Raw genomic sequence first — 19246 nt, 5'->3', positions numbered from 1 at the left:
CTAATTTATTGAACTCGGGTCTGATTGATAGCGTTAGGTCGATGTATTCATGTGCCTTCTTCATGATTTAAGAAACTTGTAGGAGCAGCTGATCACTACTTCGGGATGTGAACGACAGCTTTTAAAACACTCAAGACATTCCCACCTTCTTATTATCATCTCTTTTAGAGCGATGCTGGAAGACAAATTGGTGTTCGCATATCGCGGTGCTAGACTGCATTATGCGTCATTCTGAGCGCTCGCAGAAGTAAGGTCAGCCTCCCTGCGATCGACGATTTTCTGGATAAATCTCCCATGTGCCTTGTCGTTTGTGACACTTGTCGGATCAGCCCCTTTGTCCAGCAGAAGTCTGACCATTGCAGTATTCCGCTTCCTAGCAGCCAGAAGTAACATGGGCACCTTGGACCGTTTATGCATGCGATGAGGGGCACAGCAAGCGTTGACGTCTGCCCCGTAACTAGTCAACTTGCTAGCTATATCAAGGCTGCCTTTTTCGATGGCCCGCTGCAACGGCGTCCCATTCACGCCGGGATATCTTCCGTCGGGTTTAATTCCGCCTCTCAACACCCGTTCCAACATAGGCATTGAATTGAAGTTCCATGGTGCCAACATAATTGTAAAGATGGGGCCTTTTGGGTACTTCTCTGTCCACATTGTCCGATCGAACTCCCCATGTTTCAAGATACCTGTGACCGCACCTTGCTCTTCCTGACCTATGGCTTGGATGAGGGTATTGTAGAGTAGAGCGGCGATATCACCCCTAAACCACCTGGACAAGAAATGGAACTTCGTAAACTCCTGTCTCATGGCGGCCATTCGCATTAGATGATCCACATTGAACTGCAAGTGCTCGTCCTTTATCTGTTGCAGATGATCAAGCCAGACCTCTAATACGCCCATTTGTTTGTTTTGCGCGGCAGCATCCAGCAAGACGTATCGCTTGCCAAATTTCTTGTATAGCTGGATGATGCATCCTTGATCCAGAGCTATTGTCGCGATTTCTTTTGATCCACCCCACGCCGCGATACAAAGAGGGCTCCATTGGAGCCGTTCGCTTGACCCTTGGAACTGAAAGCCAGATTTGATTGCCAGCAATAACGTACCCACGTCGTGGCGGACGATCGCACTACACGCCAACACTGCGAGCGCTGTTTCCTCGATGGGCTCCCATTCATTGTCATGATCCTGTTCTACTTCGCGGGTATATGCGGCCATACCCTCATCATACAGATCGGCATTGAACAGAGTGAAGCGTTGGTTATAGTAAAAACAACCTATGTCAACGATTCTTTCGATGAAAGGGACGCCTGCAAATGAAGTGTGCGCCAGCTTTGTTTGGAGCATCTCATGCGCGTGGCGGGAGAACAGGCACCGACGTACACCATGGAGTCCGATTTTTGTGCGGACGTACTGTCGCTTAGATTTCTCCGGGCATTTGTGCCATTCTTGTAGGATGAGGTTCTCCTGGTCGCTTGTAGGGTTGCGAAAGAGCAGTAGTTGGATCTCGTTGGCGAAGAGGGCTGGGAGTAGGTTAGACACAGGATTCAATCTGCTTCTATTCATCTTGATGAGATTAGGAAAGACGCACTATTTACATGTCTCAGCTGTAATGATTCCTCGACTGAGAGAAGCGGGACTAGGTGCTTGAGGATGAGGAGGATGATTTCAAGCGGTAAGTGAGACATGTTGAAAGAGTGAATCGTAGACAACTGTCAAGTAAGAGATCAAGAAAGTACTCTAACAATCTCAATGAACGGTGATTTGATGATGAAAGGCATCTAGCGAGTATTGGAGATGACAGTGATCAGTGTTGGGTGATGCAGGAAGTAGGATGAAGGACTCAGAAATTCAGAGCCTCGTCGACTTGTTTACAGCTAAAAGCACGTCCGTTGGTTGGTCGGCCCCATGACCCGCCTGGAGGTCACGTGCTCGTTGGGGGCTGTTTGTCCTGTTTGTCTCGCCTGTCTTGCTGGAAGTTGGACGCATAGTCGGATTAATTCAGAAGTTGGTTCATCCTGACTTTGTTCTAGTGGAACATGCCAATTTCAATGCAGCCCAACGTTTCGGCTGGTCAGGAAATCGGGTTTGTTGGTCACTCTTGCAATTTCGCATGCACCGCCCACGGGTATACTTCGCGAAGATTGACGGATAATTCATCCTCGGCTTCTTGGAACATCTATGACAAATGTGAATTATTGCAGAGTCCTTCACTCATTATACAGTGTATTTGAGCCCCTAGGGTATCGCATTCGCTTTTCAGCGCCTCTCAGCTCTTCTTGGCTAACTTGCATCCAGCGTTCATCAAGCTTTTTCAATAACATTGTATTATAGGACAAAGGAAATATGATGGAAATACGATCAGAGGTTCACCCAAGAGACAAGGAGACCAGTGATACACTTAAGGCCTCATCTCACCGGCTGCATCAAACTCTCCGTACTACTTCCATCATTCGCCTGCCTAGTTCCATACCACCTAACCTCCATCTCCGTCGTCATCATAATCCCGTTCTTGTCATTCTGACTGCTAGGACTCGACACCGTGACCTCTTCGCCTCCCTGAATCTGCGTCGAGTTGTGTCCGTTGTGCGTCCGACGGGACATCTTCGATCGATCCTCCAATGCGTACCCCGGTCCATTCCGACTATAGGTCCCGTTATATTTGTCCCCGCTCTGGCTCTTCGTGCCGAACATCTTTGGTATGATTGTCATGACGAGCGGTTTAAAAGACGGTGCGCAGGCTGCGATAAAGGATAACCCGACTTCGATCGTAGAGAGACAGAAGAGAACCGAGTAGGTGTAATCTTCGGGGAGGTGGCGATCGTAGCGGTCGAGGAGGACAACGCGGACGATTCCTGATATAACGGTACTGCAACAGAAAACACTCAAATCAGTGAAACTCTCTCTTAGAGACGTGATGCGCCGCAGTGTGGGGTCCATACATCAAACCAAAAGACAAGATCCCAATCAGCAAAATCTTCTGCTTCCGTCGAATCCGCAAATTATACACAATCCACGTCGGAAGCATCAATACCAACCCATCAGTCACGATGGACACGGCAGCCGTTCCGGTAACAAAGTCCGCAAAGTTGACACACTTGGCATCGGGATACGCTGCGGGATTCCAGTTCGCTGCAACAGGGTAGCAATGGAATGTTGTGACCAGGAAGGTTCCGATCATCGCCAAGCCGTTGAATATTAGCAGTGCCCATATTGCTCGTCGGACTGCTGTCTTTTGGCCGGTCAGGCGGAGAAGGAACAGTAAGATGGATGTCTTGACGAGCGCGAGAATAGGGTTGTATAGAAGTTCGGTCTGTGTACTGTGTTAAACATTGGGTAGGGCAGGCTACTCAGGGAGATGCGCACCATGTAGGCAAACTTGGCTCCTAGGACCGTTGGCGGGTTTTTGGGAATGTCCCAGACATGATAGCCGATATATTGGTATTTAATAACTAATGATTTCAGTGAATTCCATCTCAGTGAATGAAGTCTGTCTAACTTACCGTAGAATGAAGTCACTGTTTCGGCCCAGTAGAGGGCCTGTAGAGCCTGTTAGTTCAACAACCTATCGCCAGCGGCTGATACGACTCACTCCCGCAAAGCAAATCACCCAATCGTCTAGACATAATCAGCTGGACATGAAGGAACAAATCTGGACAAAAGACAGGCCTACCAGGTCCGAATGTTCTTGTTAAAAGTCGACTATACAAACGCAGAGCGACTGCAACAGTTGCCACGGCCGGAAAACCAAAGATCAGGCCGATGGCCTGCGACTGCAGATTGTCTTTCGGGGCCATTTGGGAGTCTGAGAGACAAATTGGACACGCAGCACAAGGGACAAGGATCAAGCACCCTCTCGTCCGGGGGAGAAGGCCGACCCCATTTCTTTAATATACAACATGCAGGAATCGGTAATTGCTACATCAAGACCACGTTTTTGCAGGGATGCTACAATCCTTCGGCGATGTTTCTGCGCACATGTATGACTGAATTTCTGGAACCCATCTTCCACCTACCGGGGGCAGGACCTACACAAGGATTGTGCGTACTCCGTCCGGTGCTTATTCTTAGATCATAACAGTCGGACTTGGTGAATCCCACTAGTGCTCGGACCCGATTTGTCGGGGATGTGGTATGGTAGCGGAGTTCACACCAGTGGTGCTCCGTCGTTGGCCTAGCAGTGAGTTCTAGACCATGTCTCAGTGTTCTACTTCATTAGACTGGTTGTGCTTGATAGCCTCGGCATCCGATCAAGCGACAGGAAACTGGCACTTAGGGCTTCGGAATCACCGGAACGTTCGCCACGAGGCCTTAATTTGTCCTAACGTCGACTAGCAACTGCAGCTAATGCAGTCTATGTAGGCTTCCAACACAGGAGATTAGAACGCAATTTTAATTCCGGAGCCTTGGGTATTAGAGTTTGAAGGATTTTTCGAGTACCGAGAACGGCACTGTTGGAGCAGCGATTCATGAAATATTGAACACAGTTCTTTGAACTTGATATGCCTCATCACGGACCACGGGAGCAAGAGGGGCCTCCAACCCAGATTTTCCGGGGATGATTGACAGTTGCGACCGCATGTGGCAATGGATAGGCATGACAGGTGAAAATCGGGAAATGAGCGACGCCCGGATGGTCTGTCCTGAAATCCAACTTTTGTGGGACTTTTTTAGTACACGTCCTAGGAAATTTTAGCGCGGTGATATGGATCCTCGGTTTGTGTTCTCCGGTGGCCGCTACAAGACATCGTTATCATGCTCGCTTCCACAAGAATGCATACCTGGGAAACTTTAACCCGAATCCTTTTTTCAACCTATGATTCCAGCTGTGCAACCGAAACTTTTCGCGCCTGCCAAGAGAACAATAGCCTTGTTGCCGCAAGGGAGGCTTTAGCCGAGAGGCTCAGATAGATTAATTGCGAGCCTTAGCTCTCTTTTAGCTTGCTACTAGCATCCACTAGCCAGTGGGTGAATCCCCACTTCTCTCACCCTACGGTTGCCTCTATATTCGCTTTCCTTTTCGCTCCTTAGCGACGTCGACTAGTCAGACGAGAGGATTCAGCGCGAGGACTAAGGGGCACATCGGACGATTCGCACGGTACTCAGCCCACGTGGGTGGAATGGCCACAATGCGCACCTAGTGCTAGCAAATGCGAGCTTTTAAATAGAGGAAGTACTCTCTGTTCTATCGGAATGTGCTCACATCCTTAAGTCAATTTACAACTTATTCAACCCCTGTGGTAGCTGTCTTGCGAGAGATCTTCTCGGTAGACAAGATGAAGGGTGCTCTTGCCAGCGTGCTCACCACTTCGGTGATAGCATCAGCCTACGCCCAAGGCACGACGGCTATTGCGTCTCTGACTCCGGCCGCGACTACTGTTACGACCAGTGCCACGGCTGCCCCGTCTCTCTTCAGCAGTGAGACCGTCCAATTGACCGACGAATGTTTGGATGATGTGGCGGCCACTCTGAAGAATGAGACGCTCTCAAACATGTTTGTGTTTGCAGACAGCTCGTCGAACTCTAGTGTCTCCAAGCGAAGTGCTCGACACAGCTGCAAGCTCATGCCGGGTGACTTCTGGTGGCCACTTGACCTGGTCTGGGACATTTTCGATCTCCTCCTCGGCGGACGGCTGATCAAAGCATCACCTCTCGCTGCCGTCTGTTATCCTGACTGGCCTGAGTACGATGCCGACAAGTGTACCGATCTTGCGTCGCAATGGACATCGTCTGACCTACAGTAAGTTTCTAGTTTACTCTTTAAAGCGATATTATAATTAACGCTTCACAGCATGGGTGATCCCACCTCCATCATGTTGCCCCTGTACGAGGGCCGTACCTGCATGGCATCTGGATTCAACTACACCGATACCTGCAAGATGGGCGCCTACCCGTCTTACGTGGTCAATGTCTCCAGCGTCGCTCAGATCCAGTTGGCTGTGAACTTTGCCCGTAACCTTAACCTGCGTCTGGTGGTGAAGAACACTGGTCATGACTTCAATGGAAAGGCATCTGGCAAGGGTGCTCTCTCCATCTGGACCCACTGGCTCAAGGATAAGGCGTTCTACTCCGAGTTCAAGGCCGACAATGGCTACGTTGGTCCCGCCATGAAAGTCGGCGCCGGTGTTCAGGTCTGGGAAGCGTATGAGTTTGCCAAGGCTCACGATGTCACCGTCATTGGTGGTGAAGCTGTCACTGTTGGTCTGGGAGGTGGGTACACTGCTGGTGGTGGTCATTCGCCTCTGAGCAGTCTTTACGGTCTGGGTGCGGACCAGGTCCTCGCTCTTGAAGGTATGTTTATTCTAGGCCTTCGTATTGGGTTCTTGCTGACAGAATTGTAGTTGTTCTGGCTAACGGTCGCTACGTCACTGCCACCGCCAAGCAGAATGCCGATATCTTCTACATGCTTCGTGGAGGTGGTGGCAGCACCATTGGCGTTGTCACGTCCTGGACCATCAAGGCTTACCCCAAGCTGCCTACTACTACTGTTACATTTAACTTTACCGTCAGTGACACCCCTGGACCGGAATACTTCTGGTCCGCGGTTCAGTCTTACTTTGACCACTTTGAGACGTTCGTCGACGCTGGCACTTACGGCTACTACTATGTCGGTGCTTCGGCCTTCATGATCGGAACAGACTACAAGGGTAGCACCGATTACTACTTCCGTATGGAGTCATTCGTCGCTCCGAACATGACTGTTGCTGAGACCAAGGAGCTGCTTGCTCCGTGGTTCAACAAGCTGAATAGCTTGAACGTCACCTACAACCCGTGGTACAACCACGCCGACAACTTGTTCGCCTCCCCTTCTATCATTGTGTAGAGTCCAGCTAACATCTTCCAGCCACGACGCCTGGGTGGTTGCCTTCCCCCAAGAAGCCGGCGGCACCGCAGTCGTGAAAACCGCTTCCCGTCTGATGCCCCGAAAGGTCTTCCAAGACGACAGCCTCCGTAACCGCACCGCTCTCGCGCACAGAGACGCCGTTGAACAGGTATGTTTCCTTCACCTCCACCCCTCACGTCCATAACCCCACTAACGAATCCCACAGGGTCTCTTCATCGCCGGCTTCCACATCACTGGCACCGGTATTGCCGTCGACCCACCAACCGACACCTCGGTCCTGCCCGCCTGGCGCGACGCCCTCGCACACGTCATCGTCGGCCAGGAATGGAACTCTACATCCAGCTGGGCCGTCGTCAAGGAGTCTACCAACTTCGTCACAAGCTGGATGGACACACTCCGCGACATCGCACCGGATTCGGGCGCCTACATGAGCGAGGCGGATCTGCTGGAACCGAACCTGCAGGAGGCGTTTTACGGTTCGCATTATCCGCGGTTGTATGCGTTGAAGCAGAAGTATGATCCTACGGGGTTGTTCTTTGCCTTGACGGCTGTCGGGGCTGAGGATTGGGAGGTGAGGACAACGGACCCGTTGCCGTATTCGTGGAATAATAATGGGCGGTTGTGTCCTGTTTCTTCTTAGGTTGGGTATTAGGTGATTATAGTGATTAGAATCTTTGTATACTATTGATATTGTTGCATGTTTGACATGGTATCTGTAACATTGCAAGACTTGATCACGGCACAACTTGTAGTCAGTCGGGATTGCTTCATCAATAATCCAAGCGTAGACCTTCACGTCAGCTTTCTCACTCCATAGAAGTCCAATGTTCGGCCCAAACGCTCACTATTGAATCCATGTCTAGTTCGTCCCACATCGGCTTCATTGCAAACCCCGTAGCAATGTACACATCATCCATTCAACCTCGCTCCATGTTCTTGAAACATCATGGAACCCTCTGGCCTCCCTAATCCAGCGGGTCGATCTCCGAAAGACGTTGGGCTTCTAGTCAGTGACGCTGTTCTCTATCTCTTTTTCCATAATTGTCTATGCTCATGCGTTCTAGTTCCATAGCTCATCCCTTGCAGCAGAAGCATACTGAGTATCCACCGTTCTCGCGATCCCTCCTACGTCAACCAAGACTACTCTTCCTTCCTTCTCCGGGAGTCACTGTATCATTGTACCAGAGAGCAGGACACCACTATACCCAGAAACCCCTTCGTTGCATCTCATGCTAGTGCTCGGCATATGCCACTATAGATCACTTTTCTGTTTCCGGCCTTCAATCCAGAACAGCGCGTCATACATCTTTCGCTTCTTCACTCGGGTCCCAACCCCAAATCAACCATCATTCTCGCAGATTCGACGCTTTCGGGCTCTCTCAGCTAGCCACACAGCTCTACTCACCCATTGTAACGTTTCCAAAGAATGATCCACTTACTTGGTCCGGTAGGAGCAGGAGATTTGGATCTAGATCCTCCGTTTCCAGCCGAAAGCGTTGATTTCTTGAAACCATGGAGCTGTGAAACATGGATCATCTTCTGTGTCTCTCTTGGAATTGCTGCAACCGGTAAATGGGCGTAGTGTCTGGGTCAGGTAGGGCACGTCCGTTGTAATCTGTAGCTCATGAAGAACTGTCGTCGATGATCTCATGACGGTTCAGTAGCTTCATACCGTGCCATGCAACCCGACACAATCTATGAGGAAGCTCTGGTTATAAAAGACGAGATGATATTCCTCGAATTGCCCATCCATCCAAACAAACATTTGAACAAGATACAAACACTGACAAGCATTAACAATCTATTTCAAGTCCTCTTGACTCATATCTTTCTCCAAAATGTCCACCATCCGTCAATCCAACGGCCCAACTTACATCAAGCCCTCCCGCGGAGTCAACGCAGGTACCGCACCTGCGAAAAGCGCCGAGCAGCTCATCAAAGCCGCCCGTGTCGGCGACATCCAAGCCATCGAGAAAGAGCTCTCCTCCGGCGTGGACGTCAACGGCAGATGGGACGGCACCACCGCCCTGTTGGCAGCCACCGTCTCTGGCGAATTCGAAGCAGTGAAATACCTGCTCTCGAAGAAGGCAGACGTGGAAGCGCGCGACAACGACGGCTACACCATCTTCAAGCTCGCACTGGACAACAACCACCGCTACATCGCCGAGTACATCGTGAAAGAATATCCAAAGGTGACAGTCACCGACCCACGACTCCCCGAGGGCGAGAAGTGGCTCCGTTGTCAGTTCACATTGATCTCCAACGCCGTGAAACACGACGATAGCAAGCCTCGCACCGAAGTCCTCGAGTATCTGATCTCAGGTCAGCTCCCGGAGCCGGAAAACCGCCTCGTGAGCGACGTCTACTGGGAACATATCCTGCTGCGCTATATCGGGGACGTGCCTTTGGATATCCAGCGCAATTACTCGGTTGAGTTGCGGTTGTCGCTGATGGGCACGTTTGATACGTTCCTGATCTCGCATGAGGGGATCAAGTACTCTGCTTGGTTGTTGAATTCGAAGCTCCCGAGCACTCAGTATAAGATTAAGGGGACTGTGGTTGATGAGGAAGGGGGTTGGGTTACTGAGAGATGGGGATATAAGGATGAGAAGAATATCACTGTTGAAGATGGGATTGATTCGTTTCTGATTGATGGGGTGAAGGGGAAGATCATGACGAAGATGATCAATTATACGGTTCAGTGAGGAGGTGCAGCACGAAGGACTGCTTGATCGGCAGATCGGCATTGGAGATGCAGATAAGCTTATTTGCTTCGTCGTTCATTTGCTTGCTTGTGGCTTGTGTTTGACTTCCTAGTTTGTGGTATTACACTTGGGTTGGCGTCTGTGTTCCCGCACGGAGGTGCGTGGCTGTAGGGCCTGCTCAGATTCGGTTTTTGATGTGTTTGTTCATTCTTGTTTATGACTGTCTCTGCGTGAAGAAGCTGAAACAGAAAAAGAAAAAAAAAAGTTGAAAATTCTGCGTTAACAATGTGGTTCCTATTTGTCTTGAGAAACAAACACAAGGGTTAGGTACTCGAGTTGGGTGATAATAACGCAACTTAATTCAAGGTAGATGTCGGTATGAATATATAGAGGACCATGGGAAAGAACACACAACATACGTAGTTGACTATTCTAGTCCCAACAACGCCCTAAGCTCTACCCAATTGATCAACACGAAATGCTGGAGCTAAAGATATAATTAAACCAAAAAGCATGACATAGATACTACACCAAGTTGGTAGTTATAACATCCAAAAATAAATCAAAAAAATTGACGAGGACGGGATTCGAACCCGCGCGATCTCTCATTGGTGGTTTAGTTAACCTAAAACCAACGCCATAACCACTCGGCCACCTCGCCTTTGATGAAGGTATATATTTCAAACAATGTCACATGAAAACCTGGTCCCAACCCATTCTGCATCATACTGCCCGGGTTCGTACTCGGGTATATGAGGGGGCTCATATTGTCCATGGCTTTCAAGGACAATAGGGTCGTCGATTGGAGGATCGTGATGTTCGGGCATGACAAAGGTAGATTCTGCAAACGACTGAGCGACTTGTGCACTTTCGTGCGTCAAATTTGAAACGGGAGCAGAGCCAGCAAGATGATCTGTGTCCTTGTGCCGAGCCTGAAGTACCGAAGCGGCAACCTTATCCATTTCACAGATGATTTTCCTGGCCAACCGGGCAAGGTTTTTAGTGAAACAGTAGTTGTTTCCGAATTCCTCGAGGACTGTGCAAAGAAGCAGCACCTGACCTAGCGCTTGGGAGCGGTAAAGTGGCGTTTTGCTAAGTCGTAGTTCTCTGTAGGAGACGCGCAATGCTAGCGCTAACGAGTAAGGAACAAAGGGAAAATCGGAGAGCGGTTGAAGAGAGTTTGTCCGGACGAGATACAGCAGTCGAGCTGTAGACAGGCTAGAGCGCAGGTACGAAATAAACGAGCGGTCTGGATCATCAAGGGAGTGGAATCGATGAAACAAAATGGCAACTGTATGATATAGTGGCTCGATGGTGGCTGATGAGGCATCGATTTAATCAAAAGCGCAGAGAAGGAACCAAGGGGAGCTACATAATAAATGAGTTGGACACTGTGATGCATCGGCGCGAACTATTAATTCATCAAAGCTGGGGATATCGAGGCTGTTGTTCTCCTGATTCGTTTGGAGATAATATGGGCGGTAAAGGTGGATGACTTTATCGAGTAAGTCGCACATCATGAGCAGAGCCCGGAAACAACCGCGTTGGCCAGCGATAGAAGCAGTCATGCCACGCCCAATATCAGGAGCATGCATTAAGATTGGCCGCGAATGAAATGCTGCATTGAGTCGATCGAGTGCCCACACGCAGAGAAATGTCTGACTCACAACTGCATGATCTCTGCGAACCTGAAAGGTGTCCAGTTGAAGTTGCATCGTGTGCACGTTGCTGACTGCCCTGGCGCAATATTCAGCGGCAGTATGATCATCTGTCGAGAATGAGGAGAATAGAGACAAGAAAGATCTACAATAATAGAAATTAGAAACCAAATTTGGTAGCTGCTAAGGTAATTGACTTAGAAAGTCCAGTGCATGTTCTTTCTCAGTCCACCAATTCAAACCGTACTGATTCCGACTTTAGGAAGCACAGCTGAATTAGTATATTAAAATGTCAGCTCATGTGTACTGTGAGGTATGTGCATGGCCAAATGTAGATTTTAGCCGTACACTGCATGAGGAACATACAAATGCCTGGTTGCGACAAGTCATCACTCTCGTTCTAGTGATGCGCTGCCAGACGGACAGGCAAAACGTGCTACTAGTGGAAATTTACCATAAGAAGGCCTTTTCCCAGTTGGATCTATCTGCCGAACTAACCTGACCCAGTAGTTTTCCGCTATCTTCAAAACTCATCCCAAGTTAACTAATTAGCAAAAACAGGACGTTTCCTGAATTAATGTTTTAGAACCTGCACTAACAATGACATATGATTTTAAGCATCGAGTACTTGGCGATTAGGAGATCTACGTGGCGCTGAAAGACGATGTTCGTGAAAATGGGCCAGCGTTTAACGTGGCAGATGAAGACGAACCGATCACATGGGCAACCGTGTGGCCGGGTATTTGTCGCCAGTTCAGCTTGGTGGGAGTTGGTCCTCGTGACGGTGACCAGCACCAGCAGTCGATGGAGAAATTTGTCAAGGCGAACCGTTCTTCATGGAATGCTGTTTGCGAGGAGTTCTCGCTCCGCAAGGACTCCATTTATGTTCAGGGTTGGGCGCACACTCACCTTATGCTGGTTGATTTTGATTTTGATCGTTGGTATGATTTGTCGCGTGCGCGGGCGGTGGGGTTCACCGAGTTCATTGACACTGTTGAGGCGTATAGGATTGCGTTTGAGCGGCTGGCCGCTGCTGGTGTTATCCCTAGTGAGTACCTCGAATGAGCAGTGGAAGAAGCAGGAATTCGGGTCGAACGAGTTGACACGCGAATAGAGTTGTATCTAGACGTTAAGAATTAGGGGGAACCTCTCACGACTACCGTTTTCATTTGATATTTAGCATACAAAGACTAGAGCGAAATGCAAGAAATAGCTTTAATGACTATATTTTAAGACTTCTATAATCACCAGGTAGGTCCCAAGTTAGCACCCACCAAGCGGTTAACCGGTAACATGGAAGGTCAGAGAGCAAGCTCCTGAGGACCTTTGCCAAAACGAGAGAATCCAGAACAGAAAGTCCACGACATCGCAGAAACCAGACACATTAGTGCCAAATACTATACAATTTATGCAAACAGCAACCCCCTCTCAATCCCAAGTCTCAAACTTAAGCGCTAGCAGAGGACGAAGGAGCAGCGGGGGCACCGGAGCCGCTGGGAGGCTCACCGCCACCACCACCCATACCCATACCAGAGTTCTCGTTCTCAATACCACCCTCCTCGGTCAGGTAAGCGGCAGGGGTGACATCGGTGCTGGCAGTGGGGTCAAAGCCAAGAGAGATCCAGGAGAAGATACCGTCGGAGACGTCGTCACCCAGGAAGACGTACTCGACGAAGGGGTCGATGGTGTCGGCCTCCTCGGACAGGATGCTGTCTTCGGCGTTGGTGGTCAGTTCCTGGGTGTTGGTGTTGTAGGGGGCGGTCTCCTCGACCTTGGAGATCAGATCCTGGTCGAAGAAGAGCTGGCCGACATAGGAGGACGAGGAGGTGTAGAGACCGCTGATGGTGTTGTTGTTGTGGTTGACGGTGGTTTCGTTGGCAGGGTGAGAGAGGACTGGACGTTGTGTTAGCGGCTGGAAAAGCATTTTCGGCGAAGGGATTCAGTGGGATGACTGGCTTACCGTGGATGTGAGTAGCACGGCTGGTGTAGTGACCAGGGAAGATGGTCTGGAACTGAAGGATACCGTCCTTGTCGGTTTTCTGCAGACCGCGCAAGAAGGTAGCGTCGAGGTTGGTGGTGTCGTCGGAGTTACCGTTGCCGCTCGCGGCGATACCGGAGTAGACACCCTAGGTTTTATTAGCGGAGTTGATGATGAGATGAAGAGAAGGCACTTACAGTGGCGTTGCAGTGCCAGAAGTCAACGTAGACCTCGGGGACGGGCTCGCAGGTGTTGGTATCGATCATCTGGATGTCCATGTAGAGAGGAACACCCTCCTGATCCTCAACGAGGTTGCTGCGGATCATTTCACCGGTAACATCTAATATCGTTAGTATGTAGAGAACAAATGCTGGATCGAAGGTGCATACAGTAAGGGCCCTGGGTCACATCGGGACCGAGGATGCAAGTGGCGTTGGAAGCGAAGAGAACCTCGGGATCGGTGGAGAGATTAACGTCCAGGGAGGAGTGGTGAGTGGTGTTCAAGACAGTGTCGAGATCACGGGCCTTGAGGAAGGGAGCACCTGTGTGGAAGAATCATATTAGGATTTGATCTTCTCACGAGCTATGATCTGAACAGTAAACATACGAGCTTGCACGCCCTTCTTGGCACGCAGTTCCTGAACCAGACGATCGCGGCGAGCGACGTTCTTCTTCTCCTGGCCACGAGCACGAAGCTTATCGGCACACTGGTCCAGGCTGCGAGAGTGGACGGGAGCGCGCTTCATGAAAGCCGCACGCTGAGCAGCCTCGGCCTTATGGTCATGGCCGGGATGAGCGGAGGCGATGCTGGCCAGACCAGCCAGACCAGCAACGAGAGTGGAAGCCAGGTGAACCATGATGCTATAGAGAAGGAGAGGGAATGATATGCAAGAGAATGAGTGATGAGAATGTTTATGCTATCAAGTTGGATAACTGCAAGTGAAGGGGTCTTTTATATCTACGATTTTCTGATCAAGGTCAGAAGCTAAGAATAAACAAACTCATCGGCTGGCGTATTCAGGACAGCCACGAGCCCCATCTCGACCACCAAATGAGAGCGTCAAGATTGATCATCAAGGTATCAACCCCGGCAAAGGAGTCGAGGTGCACTCCGTCGCTTAGAAGGCCTCTAGGCACGATTAGGAAAGGGATCATCATCAGATGACGACGCGACGACTAAAAACAACGACGGAGGGGCGTTAGTCAGTTTCTAAAATGATAGATGCGAAGCAAGTTTGGGGCCTAGCCCGGGTTTTCCGAGCCCTAGGAGGCTTAGTAGGAAAGGTTATCCCAGTTTAACGAGTTAGTCGGGGGCTTAAAGGCCTTAGAGTCTGAGACTGAGTGGACTGGTGGAGGTCCCGCTAGGCGTCAATATTAAACTCATTAACCTTATCAGTTATCGCGAAAAAGGGCTGAATTCTCCGTGGGCCAAGCTTCATCATCCAGAAACCATCGGTGGCTTGGTGGCTGCGCAATGAGGAATACATCCGCTGTGATTTGCGGAACTTTCTCGGCGGCTGTGGGGGAAGCAGGAGGCGTTGTGGCAGAAGAGACGATCTTTTCCCGGTTGTGCCTGGCGGTAGGCGCAGGGCATACGTATTCCCACGTCTGCACGTACGCAGCAGATGCTTGGCAGGGCGAATCTCCTCCGAGGCTCTGGCGGGTGCTTGGGGGATTTCCGTTGCCGATATACATGAATATCTGATCTTCCCGAGATGTGAGGGGTAGAGGAGATGCCCATCACTGAGTCTATGTGTATTAACAGACCACAGCACAGATAATAACCATACCAGACAAGGTGGAATCGCACCAAAGGAGTCCTACACAAGCAAGAAAGAAGCCGAGCGGAAGAACCGGAATGCGGCGCTAACGAAAAGTCCCGAGGGAGGATTCGTCAGCTCGGCTGCCCCCCGGCGTGCCCTAACCGCACCGGGTCTTGGCATTGCATAACTAAACCATGTATACTCCGTAGACTACTCAGTAGACTACTGTAATCTGCTCCATATAGAGTAATACGACCAACTCGACTGATTAATGGCTACGACGCAATTCGAGGACTACGACAGTAGCTTCCTGCCCTTACGCATTTAGTGCGCTTAGATCTCTTGCAGCCCATCCGTGCGCACTTCGAGAATCTTCCTGCCCCGTCACATCATATTAATGGAGTCTCCAGGAAAACACCGCCACGTTCAACATCTTGATAAGCGATTGGGTAAAATCCTCGTAAACGCACCCATCCTCTAAGGTGTATGGGCAATCCTTCGTGCGCTGAATGGCTTCAACATCTTCCATGAACAAGGGTATACGTAATAGACAATCCCAATGAAACAACCAGGATCCAGGCCTTCACGCCACCCAGAGGAAACATCGCAAACAACTCATTAACCTCGGCTGGATTACAATACCATTCATCTTTCCCGTGGTACTCCGGGACGTAACTATGTGGGTGACACCAAACCCAACAATGGGGCCAATGACACAGTCTAATGCAGGGGTAGCCATTTATCTCTCAAATGCTTCCCACCTTGTAACCTAACACGTTGTAACATCAATACCAAACCAAAATGCTCACCTGAGAGCGGGTTCTACGCAGATGTCGAAGGATGGCTCGATATTTGCTTGGAGTATGTTCACAACAAGAGCGGAATTGGTGGCATATAGAGCACGGCCGAAGCCAGATTGGAAAGTACGCTCAGTTGGTTGAGTTTTCATTCGATAAGTAATAGACTATATTGTGACCATACACCCTCTTACAGTGGTATCATGATTAAGGCTTCTTGCTTGTGTTTTGCCATCCTCGTGAACGCGTTGTTGGGGAACGAAATGTTGAACAATGGATATTTGTGCAAGCTCTTTCAGCAGTCTAAATGGCCAACTATGCGCTACTTTGAACGTGACCTGAATAGATTAAAAATCACTGTTCCACATGATAAGATCTGTAGACAACACCGACAGGGCATGGGTCCGTCAGTGGTGGAAGAGATTGATTCCTTGAGCTGTCTCATGATGGATGGCGAGTTGTAATCAAAAAGAAGCCTTCTTCCCTGGGTTCGATCGATTAAATGAGCGTGAATAAAATGCCAAAATGAGAGAGGATGGAAAGTAGGTAATAAATGAGGGACTCTGTCTTACTAAGAGGTTGGCGCCTGAGGCAGTCTGGGAGTCGGGACGTGTAGCAGCACCTTTGCTGTGAAAGTCGAAAAGGATTATACCTCCACTTCTCCTCAATCCATCCAAAAAATGGTCACACTGCCAAGGACCTTTCTGAGATTTTCGTTCTTTCCGGGCGTAATGTTAAATCAATCGCCAGTGCGTGATTGCTTCCACAAAAGGTGATATATGAGTGAGGGAGTGTTTGGCAAGATATATCAATCGAACACTACCGTTCTGTGCATACAATGATAGTGGAGTCACAGCAGTGGTTTAAATAACGACAGCAAGGAACATTATCAGCCCATTCAAACTACAGCCAGGTAGGGGCCCGATGTATCCAGGTAGAGAATGTGTACCCTGGTGTAATATACGTAAGAGGGCCATTGAAGAGTGATTGAATTGCTTGGCAGTTTGCAACTTATGCATCCGAGCTACTGTTAATACGAACAACTGTTCTATAAAGGTTGTGATCATGCGAGGTACAGATAATTAGCAAATTATTTGGAAAGAACGGGAATGGGGACAAGAATGATCATAATATTCATGGATGAAGCCACTCGTCCCACCTAAGCCAATAGAGCTATCTTAGCGAGGCGCTCTTTGAAAGATTGCCTCATTATATCGGCTATCCATCTTCCGTGAGTGGATCTCTGAATAACATTTAGCAGGACATTGAGTGTCATCACTGGCATTGAGTTATCCAATATATTGAACAGGAGAAATAAGGCTGACTTTGCGTGATATGCAACAATAGGAGCACACCTGAATTGAGCAAATCTTGGTGCATTGATCTAGGTCTCACAAGAAAACAAAAATCTCTAGCCGACTTAGTCTAGTGGATGGTGAAACAAGTGCTTCGAGCATTCCACCCAAAATTGTATAGTAGTGTTTGAGTGACTGAACATGACCCTACTCAAATCATGTAACAAGAGAAACCTGGAGACCATTTCTCCTTAGACTAACTGTGCTCGAACTGTAGAAAAAGAGTAGAAAAGGACAAGGGCGCTCCAAGGTATTTCCGACACCCCTAGGAACAAACTCGATACCCGCACAGTAATCTGTCATAAGACTCCAGGTCTTTCGTTGAAGCGCGATGCTGCAACAACAATGTGACTATATCCAAATTTCCTCTTCGCAGTGCAATAGCTAGTGCTGATGGCAGGGGTTCGGCCCGTGCATCGACATCGAAGTTATTTTGAAGCAAGACAACAGCCACATCATGATAGTTCCAATATGCGGCTGTCTGTAGTGCATTGCCAAATACCCCTGACGCGTCAAACGAGGCCCCACGAGATATCAAATATTCGACAATATCCGGATGGTTGCTGCTGACGGCTCCCATAAGTGGACTGTTCCCGCCACCTAGAGCCATTGGAATCCTCGGGTCGAGTTTACTGCCGTGATTGATCAGGGCCCGAGCAATTTCCAAGTGTCCATTCACACAGGCCAATTGAAGTAAGGGCGCAGGCGGGATCCAGTCCTTGTTCTTTGCCTGATGGATTAGTATTTTGTCGACGAGGTTTGCGTGACCGGCTGTCACGGCGGTTTCAAGCGGAACCGAGAGCTCGTCGGCACCGGCATAAACAAGGACATCGACGACAGAAAGATTCCGGGCCTCCAGGGCCACTCCTAACAATCTATCGCTCACCGAACTATTGTGAAATGGCTCATCATCTGTATCCAGTAGCATTGACATTATCGCAGCATTTCCACATCTCGCGGCGGCCCATGATGGTACCTCGGACTGTTCCTGGAGTCTAGTTTTGGCACCACGATCCAGCCAATGACGTACCAGGGCTTCGGACTTGTTTCTGATGGCAGCCAACAATAGGTATTGAAGATCTGTCTGGCCAATGGAGAGATTCTTTTCAAGGAGACGTAAAGCGCCCGTGCTGTTATTTGACGCCGAACGAAGGATAATTCGTCTGATGAAATATTGGTCCTTCGTCAGATACTGCCAAACGGACTTCAGACGAGAAACCGAGTCCATCATGACAGCATCTTCCGCATATGCTTCAATGCATGCTTGAGTCATACCCGGCAAATGTTTGTTGAGTATTCCGATAGTGTCATGGAAGTCAGCTTCCAACGCAAATCGGATGTATTTTCCAATGTCCGGCCGGTATCTAACCAGGTATACATCTCTGTGGCGAACCTTTTCGAGAAAAAGGCCCAGGCTGATGTGCAGATCATGGATGATGAGATAACCAAGGAGCTGCTTGTAAATCCCTGCGGTGTCACCGTTGGTCATTTCGGTGATGAACTGAGCCACTTGGTAGATTTTTTTGCTGGCGCAGCGCTGACCTGACGCTCGGAGAAACTAAAGGAAAATGCGGAGACACGCCCATTGGGAACATCGATAGATTATCTTCTCTCAGGGACGCTAACAAGGCCTTTCTTGGAATGCAGCATTGTGGCGAGTAGGGCTCCATGTTCTCGTCATGGTCTTGTAGAGGCCCGCTTATATGAGCTAAAGTGTGCTTGCCATCTTGTATTGTAGTCGGTAGACCTGTAACCAAGTGCGTGTCGTTATGATGGCTTTCTGGAGCGAAGCTCTTGACATCATTTGTTGTGATTGTGGATGAATCTTGAGATTCATTGCTCGCTGGTTCAGAGTTGGGATCCGCAGAATGTCTGCCAGAGGTAGCTGAAGTCCACACAAGGAAGGTGAAGACCAAGAAATGCGCAAGCATCAGAGTCCAATAGACTGCCGAAGAAAGATAAATTGAGATGCCCGTGACTATTCTCAGTTCATTGCTCTGATTCAGAGTGATGAATTCAATTGTGAGATTTCATTCAATAAATGGAGAATTGTCAACACCACTGATGGAACATACTATAATGGATGAGGCCCCTTCTAGCAAAACCAGCAGCTGTTGAGAGACCCCAAGGGTATAAGTAGTTGTCGCCA

General features: G+C 49.3%; 7 protein-coding genes and 1 non-coding gene across 8 annotated transcripts; 3 read left to right on the top strand and 5 right to left on the bottom strand.

The window, feature by feature from the left end:
• Positions 1-219: 219 nt before the first annotated feature.
• On the bottom strand, positions 220-1685 carry LDX57_010582 (ankyrin repeat domain-containing protein; the record flags this gene model as incomplete). Its single annotated transcript, XM_046092328.1, has 2 exons — positions 220-1520; positions 1589-1685. 2 exons carry the CDS (start codon positions 1683-1685, stop codon positions 220-222), a joined length of 1398 nt encoding a protein of 465 aa, XP_045948306.1.
• A 721-nt stretch (positions 1686-2406) lies between these two features.
• On the bottom strand, positions 2407-3794 carry LDX57_010581 (uncharacterized protein; the record flags this gene model as incomplete). Its single annotated transcript, XM_046092327.1, has 6 exons — positions 2407-2866; positions 2940-3310; positions 3364-3449; positions 3501-3537; positions 3590-3615; positions 3671-3794. 6 exons carry the CDS (start codon positions 3792-3794, stop codon positions 2407-2409), a joined length of 1104 nt encoding a protein of 367 aa, XP_045948305.1.
• Positions 3795-5273: 1479 nt separating this feature from the next.
• On the top strand, positions 5274-7481 carry LDX57_010580 (uncharacterized protein; the record flags this gene model as incomplete). The annotated part of the gene is made up of 5 exons (XM_046092326.1): positions 5274-5737; positions 5789-6288; positions 6339-6792; positions 6842-6989; positions 7047-7481. The coding sequence occupies 5 exons, from the start codon at positions 5274-5276 to the stop codon at positions 7479-7481; spliced, it is 2001 nt and encodes a 666-aa protein (XP_045948304.1).
• Positions 7482-8679: 1198 nt separating this feature from the next.
• LDX57_010579 (ankyrin repeat domain-containing protein) lies at positions 8680-9546 on the top strand (the record flags this gene model as incomplete). Its single annotated transcript, XM_046092325.1, has 1 exon — positions 8680-9546. One exon carries the CDS (start codon positions 8680-8682, stop codon positions 9544-9546), a length of 867 nt encoding a protein of 288 aa, XP_045948303.1.
• A 572-nt stretch (positions 9547-10118) lies between these two features.
• Positions 10119-10207, bottom strand: LDX57_010578. The gene has a single exon. It is a non-coding gene; the product is annotated as a tRNA-Leu (tRNA).
• A 1286-nt stretch (positions 10208-11493) lies between these two features.
• Positions 11494-12269, top strand: LDX57_010577 (uncharacterized protein; the record flags this gene model as incomplete). Its single annotated transcript, XM_046092324.1, has 2 exons — positions 11494-11517; positions 11844-12269. 2 exons carry the CDS (start codon positions 11494-11496, stop codon positions 12267-12269), a joined length of 450 nt encoding a protein of 149 aa, XP_045948302.1.
• Positions 12270-12651: 382 nt separating this feature from the next.
• Positions 12652-14039, bottom strand: LDX57_010576 (intradiol ring-cleavage dioxygenase; the record flags this gene model as incomplete). The annotated part of the gene is made up of 5 exons (XM_046092323.1): positions 12652-13097; positions 13165-13330; positions 13380-13522; positions 13572-13724; positions 13790-14039. The coding sequence occupies 5 exons, from the start codon at positions 14037-14039 to the stop codon at positions 12652-12654; spliced, it is 1158 nt and encodes a 385-aa protein (XP_045948301.1).
• Positions 14040-17362: 3323 nt separating this feature from the next.
• Positions 17363-18586, bottom strand: LDX57_010575 (ankyrin repeat domain-containing protein; the record flags this gene model as incomplete). The annotated part of the gene is made up of 1 exon (XM_046092322.1): positions 17363-18586. One exon carries the CDS (start codon positions 18584-18586, stop codon positions 17363-17365), a length of 1224 nt encoding a protein of 407 aa, XP_045948300.1.
• Between the last annotated feature and the right edge of the window lie 660 nt (positions 18587-19246).

Source organism: Aspergillus melleus, assembly GCF_016097325.1.
Source record: "Aspergillus melleus strain CBS 546.65 chromosome Unknown contig6, whole genome shotgun sequence".
In the NCBI taxonomy this organism is placed as follows: Eukaryota; Fungi; Ascomycota; class Eurotiomycetes; order Eurotiales; family Aspergillaceae; genus Aspergillus; species Aspergillus melleus.
This window is presented reverse-complemented; position numbering and strand designations above follow the sequence as displayed.